This window comes from Bos grunniens, chromosome 7, assembly GCF_055505025.1.
Source record: "Bos grunniens cultivar Pamir isolate PY7600 chromosome 7, Bosgru_T2T1.0, whole genome shotgun sequence".
Lineage (NCBI taxonomy): Eukaryota > Metazoa > Chordata > Mammalia > Artiodactyla > Bovidae > Bos > Bos grunniens.
In genome coordinates, this window is record NC_141171.1 from 13823544 (window position 1) to 13829247 (window position 5704).

Below are 5704 nucleotides of genomic sequence, written 5' to 3' on the forward strand. Positions count from 1 at the left end.
TAAAATTCAGAAACATTTTTTTTCAATTAGGGGAAGCAATACATGATTTTATTTCTGTAAATCCACTGAATTAGTCATGAAATTTAGAGAGATTTAGGTCTTCCCTCCCAAGATTCTGATAGTATTTCTATTTTCATGGTTAAGATTTCTGTCTCTGGCATTGTCATATTTTTTTTTCTATAGTCCTTGTCTGGAGTTTTGGATTTTCTTCCTTGGAGAGTTATGGTTTTTATTTTATTTTTTAACTTTACAATATTGTATTGGTTTTGCCATGTATCAAAGTGAATCTGCCACAGGTATACATGTGTTCCACATCCTGAACCCTCCTCCCTCCTCCCTCCCCATACCAGAATTTTGAATGACAATCCAATTTCTAGTTCTAATATGCTTGGAATTTTAAATCCTAAATTCTATTAATTTAAGGGCTTCCCTGGTAGCTCAGACAGTAAAGAATCTGCCTGCAATGCAACAGGCCTGGGTTTGATCCCCAGTTCAGGAAGATCCCCTGGAGAAGGAAATGGAAACCCACTCCAGTATTCTTGCCTGGAAAATTCCAAGGACAGAATTAATTTAAAATTCTAACTCTTATGTTTTCTCTTCATTTGATGTATGTTGTTACATTACACAACTGTTTATTTTAACATATTTGTCTAGTAATTTGCTAGCTTGCTTAAACACTTCAAGGGGCATCAGAGAATCTACATACAAAATGGGGGCCAGTGTTGTAGTCTTATCAAGGTTTGACTAGAAGAATATTTGATTCCAAGCTCATTTCCATGTCTGTTCATAGTACTGAGTGCTTTGGAGACTAGAGGATTCTCTTAGTTTCTTACCTCTTATGACTCGGCAACTGACTTCCATCAGAGCAAGGCGGTCAGTAGACTGGAGAGGACTGGCAAGATGAAAGTTGAGCTATTTTACACATTAATGGTGGAAGCGACAGGCCAATAGTTTTCCAAATTCAGTTGACTGGAAACAAGTCACTGTGCTCAGTCCAAGGAGACACGTATGTACAAGGGCATGAACAGAGGTGGTGGGGATCTTTGAAAGCATCTTTGAAGCTACCCACTTAACCAGCCTCATTCTCCCTCTGTACAGTTGACTCTAAAAAGAATAAAACTATGGAGATATTTCTCTGTGTTCCAGCCTTGGCTCCAAAACATCATCTTTTCAAGAAAAATTCCCCAGAGAAGAACTAAAACATGAAAAACTTGCCCTGTTGTGGGTACTTCTGCAGATCCCACCTTGCTGTTCCTAGCCATTCATCCAGAAATATCTCTTGTTTCTCTTAGACCCATAGAGTCCTTCCATCACTGTTAGAATAAGCCACATCCTTTCCAGTGCTGGAGTTCTACAAACATCTCAGTGTTCATCCCTTAGTCGTGTCTGACTCTTTATGACCTTTGGACTATAGCCCACCAGGCTCCTCTGTCCATGGGATTCTCCAGGCAAGAATACTGGAGTGGATTGTCGTGTTCTCCTCCCGGGGATGTTCCCAACCCAGGACTCGAACCCGGGTCTCTGGCATCTCCTGCATTGCTTATTTGTACATAATAAAGAGGTCACATCTCTCTCTAAATATATTTTTCTTTAAAACCTTTGTGTTTGAACACTTAGTGCTCATCAAGACAGTGTCCTTTTAGTTTTAAAGCAGGATATGTGAGATGCGGTCTGTTGTGACCTTCTACATCTTATCCTTGCAGTATTCCTGGCTCATAGTCTATGTATGAGGAACTCAGAGATTAAGTCTTCATTAAATAATAGACAGAAAACTAGATATGCAGTTTTCTCAATTAAGCTGCACATATTTATCTAGTTTTCTATCAGATAATAAGAATATTCAGTTACATTGGACAAGGGACTTCCCAAGGGGTGCAGTGGTAAAGAACCTGCCTGCCCTGCAGGAGATACAAGAGATGTGGGTTCTATCCCTGGGTTGTGAAGGTCCTCTGGGATAGGAAATGGCAACCAACTCTAATATTCTTGCCTGGAAAACTCCATGGACAGAGGAGCCTTGTAGGCTACAGTCCATGGGGTTGCTAAGTGTTGGATACAATTGAGTACTGAGCACATTCAGCACAAATTGGGCATGGAACCCTGGGAACCACTGCACTTGTGGTGGTATCTGATATGAGGGCAGTCTCGTGAGGATGGTTCTCTCGATTTTGTGGTGTGGCCAGTTCTCTTCAGTATGAAAGGGCAGTGGAAAAAATAAAGCCAAGTTGAAGCCCCTCAGAGGTCTATAAAAACCACCAGGGTGCTCTAAAGATGATCCCTTAGAGTTGGCTGCAGTTGAGGGGAAAGGAATCAAATGCTTACATACTCACATCATACAGTCTTTGGATGTGGGCTGCCTTGGGCTCTCTGTAGCTGAGGGAGATCCCTCTAGAAGTTGATTCTTTTTAAAAAAGTTTCTTTATTTTAATTGGACCATAATTACTTTATAATATTGTGATGGTTTTGCCATATATCTACATGAATCTTGAGGGCTGAGTAACACCCAACATTTGGGGAAAGCGTCTCTCATTTCTGACTGATTGTGTGTGTGTGTGGTAAAACAACATAAGATAAATTTTACCCTGTTAACTATTTTTAAGTGTACAGTTAAGTGGCATTAAGTATATTCATACTGTTTTGAAACCATCACCACCATTCATCTCCAGAACTATTTTGTCTTCCCCAACTGAAACTCTGTGCCCATTAAACACTAACTCTTCTTTCCTCCTCCCAAAGCCTCTGGCAACCATCATTCTCTTCTCTGTCTATAGGAATTTGACTACTTTAGGTACTTCATATCAGTGGAATCACTCAACTTCTGTTCTTTATGTCTGATTATGTAATATGATTGGGCTTCCCTGGTGGCTCAGAGGGTAAAGCGTCTGCCTGAAATGAGGGAGACCTAAGTTCAATCCCTGGGTTGGGCAGATCCACTGGAGAAGGAAATGGCAACCCACTCCAGTACTCTTGCCTAGAAAATTCGACAGATGGAGGAGCCTGGTAGGCTACAGTCCATGGGATTGTGAAGATCAGTCACACACAACTGAGCAACTTTACTTATGTAATATAACTGGGGAGAAGTTAGATGGAATGGGAAGGAGAATTATCAGCAAAATTGGGAATTGACTTTACTTTGGTGAGTACTCTATATCTACCCCTCAGGAAGCACACATCCCAGTTTTCCTAGTAAAGTCCCAGTTAACAACTTCTTATTCAAACTTAGTATTCATAGCATCCTATTTTAATATCAGAATACTTTGGTTTGGAAATGAAATGAAATACCCATCCTATTTGTCAAAATTCATTAAGGAGCAAAAATATATTAGATGTCTTGGTCATTAAGGTAGGGTTTAAATACACATAACAGATTGGGAATAATAATAGGAAAACATAGAATCAGTTGTTGTTTAGTCACTAAGATGTTTTGGGACCTCAGGGACTGTAGCCTGCCAGGCTTCTCTGTCCATGACATTTCTGAGGCAAGAATACTGGGGTGAGTTGTCATTTCCTTCTCCATGGGATTGTCCCAACCCAGGGACTGAACTCTCATCTCCTGTACTGCAGGAGGATTCTTTACTGTTAGGCCAGCAGGAAAGCCCAAAGGTTCAGTATATGACAAGAAATAGATCTGTGTTTATTTGGAGGTGATAGAAATAAGACTGCCTGTGACCAAAGGCTTTGGGTAATACATAAGGAAATTGAGAAGTGTACAGTTAGGTGGTGTGCAAAATCTTGGAAGGGTTATGACCCCCAAATAATGTCCCAATTTCAGTAGAGCTAATTTAAGAGGAAAAAAAGAAATGTAACCAGAAACCCAGATTGCTACGTATATGCTATGGAAGTGCAGATTCACAGTTACTTGTTGTACATATTTGATTTTACTGTCTTTTACAGTCTTAACAAACAACAACAGAAAAATTACACAAGTATTGAAATTAGGCTTTTTTGATGATAATTCTCCAGAGGGTACTCTTGATGTCCTTGTTCCTTAGGCTGTAGATGAAGGGGTTCAGCATAGGGGTGACCACAGTGTACATCACCGAGACCACTGCACTCTTCCTGTGGGAAGATGAGACAGTGGAGCTGAGATACACCCCAAGGCCAGTTCCATAAAATAAGCAAACAACTGACAGATGAGAACCACAGGTGGAGAAGGCTTTGTACTTCCCATCTGAAGATGAGACTCTTAGAATGGAGGATGTAATTTGAGTATAAGAGTAAATGATCCCTGAGAGTGGAACTCCGCCCAAGATGGCTCCAATGAAATAGATTAATATGTTATTGATGAAGGTATCAGAACAGGAAAGGTTGAGGAGTTGAGAAAGTTCACAAAAGAAATGAGGAACTTCCACATCTTCACAGAAAGTAAGCTGTGACACCATCAAGCAGTGCAGCAGGGAGGTCAAAAGGCTGATGGAAAATGACACCAGAACCAACAAGCCACAGAAGCGGGGGTTCATGATGACCAGGTAGTGGAGAGGGTGACAAATGGCCACCAACCGGTCATAGGCCATCACTGTCAGAAGGAGACTCTCCAAAAAAGCAAAAAGAGAAAAAAAGGTCAGTTGAGTTAGGCAGCCTGCATAGGTGATGGATTTGCTGTGTGTCTGGAGGTTCACTAGCATCTTGGGGATGGTGGTGGTGCTGAAACTGACATCAGTCAAGGACAAATTGGAGAGGAAGAAGTACATGGGGGTGTGGAGGTGGGAATTGGAGCTGACAGCCAGGATGATGAGCAGGTTCCCAAGCACAGTGACCAGGTACATGGACAGGAAGAGTCCGAAGAGGAGGGGCTGCATATCTGGATCATCTGAGAGGCCCAGGAGGAGGAATTCTGAGACATCTGTTAGATTCTGTGGTTTCATGTTGATGGGGCACCTTTAAAAAAAAGAGACTGTTGAATACACAAAACAATGGTAGAGGCACCTAGATAAGTGTCCAAACTGAATTTAATCAATTCACAAATAAAGTATTAGAAGAAAAATATAGGAAGAACATTCCTTGATCTAAATCACAATAAGATCTTTTTTGACCCACCACCTAGGGTAATGAAAATAAAATGTAACATGACAACAACAAAAATGGGACCCAACTAAAATTAAAAGCTTTTGCACAGGAAAGATAACCATAAATGAGATGAAAAGACAAAGCTTAAAATAGGAAAAAATATTTGCAAATGAAGCTATGGACAAATAATTAATCCCCAAAATATAGAAACAGCCTGTGAAACTCAATATCAGAAAAAAAAAATCAATAAAAGTGGGTGGAAGGCCTACATAACATGTTTCCAGAGACACACAGAATTTTTTTTTCAATCGGTATCAAATACTTTCAGAAAAAGATTGGCGGTTGAGTTTACATTTTGCTGTATTTGTTTGTCGTGGCCAGGTAAAACTTCTTTAATATCCTTCTGTTCCTGAATATATATGAAGGCTTGATTTTTCATCAAATCCCACCTCTTGTGAACAGTCAAAAAATGTAAGACCTAATCAGGTCTCAACACCAAGTTGGCCCCCTTATGCCAGCTTAAGAGAGCTTTTCACGCCAATTCTTCCTTATAGAGAGTTTGTGTTTCTCCTAAATTCAGCCCCCTAAATGTTGGCTGGATTGGCAGGAGAGAATACTGTCAAGGTGACTTGTAAACGGAGTGTCACTTTTGCCCTATAAAAGGAGTGTCACAAGTGACAATACTGTCAAGGTGCCTTGA

General features: G+C 40.5%; 1 protein-coding gene across 1 annotated transcript; it reads right to left on the reverse strand.

Moving 5' to 3' along the window:
• Nucleotides 1-3932: 3932 nt before the first annotated feature.
• LOC147368508 (olfactory receptor 7E178-like) lies at nt 3933-4928 on the reverse strand. Its single transcript, XM_086409195.1, has one exon. The coding sequence runs from the start codon at nt 4860-4862 to the stop codon at nt 3933-3935; it is 930 nt and encodes a 309-aa protein (XP_086265321.1). The 5' UTR covers nt 4863-4928.
• Between the last annotated feature and the right edge of the window lie 776 nt (nt 4929-5704).

Excerpts from the sequence above, each read along its gene's own strand:
- LOC147368508 (XM_086409195.1), bottom strand. The coding sequence starts at position 4,862 with ATGAAACCACAGAATCTAACAGATGTCTCAGAATTCCTCCTCCTGGGC.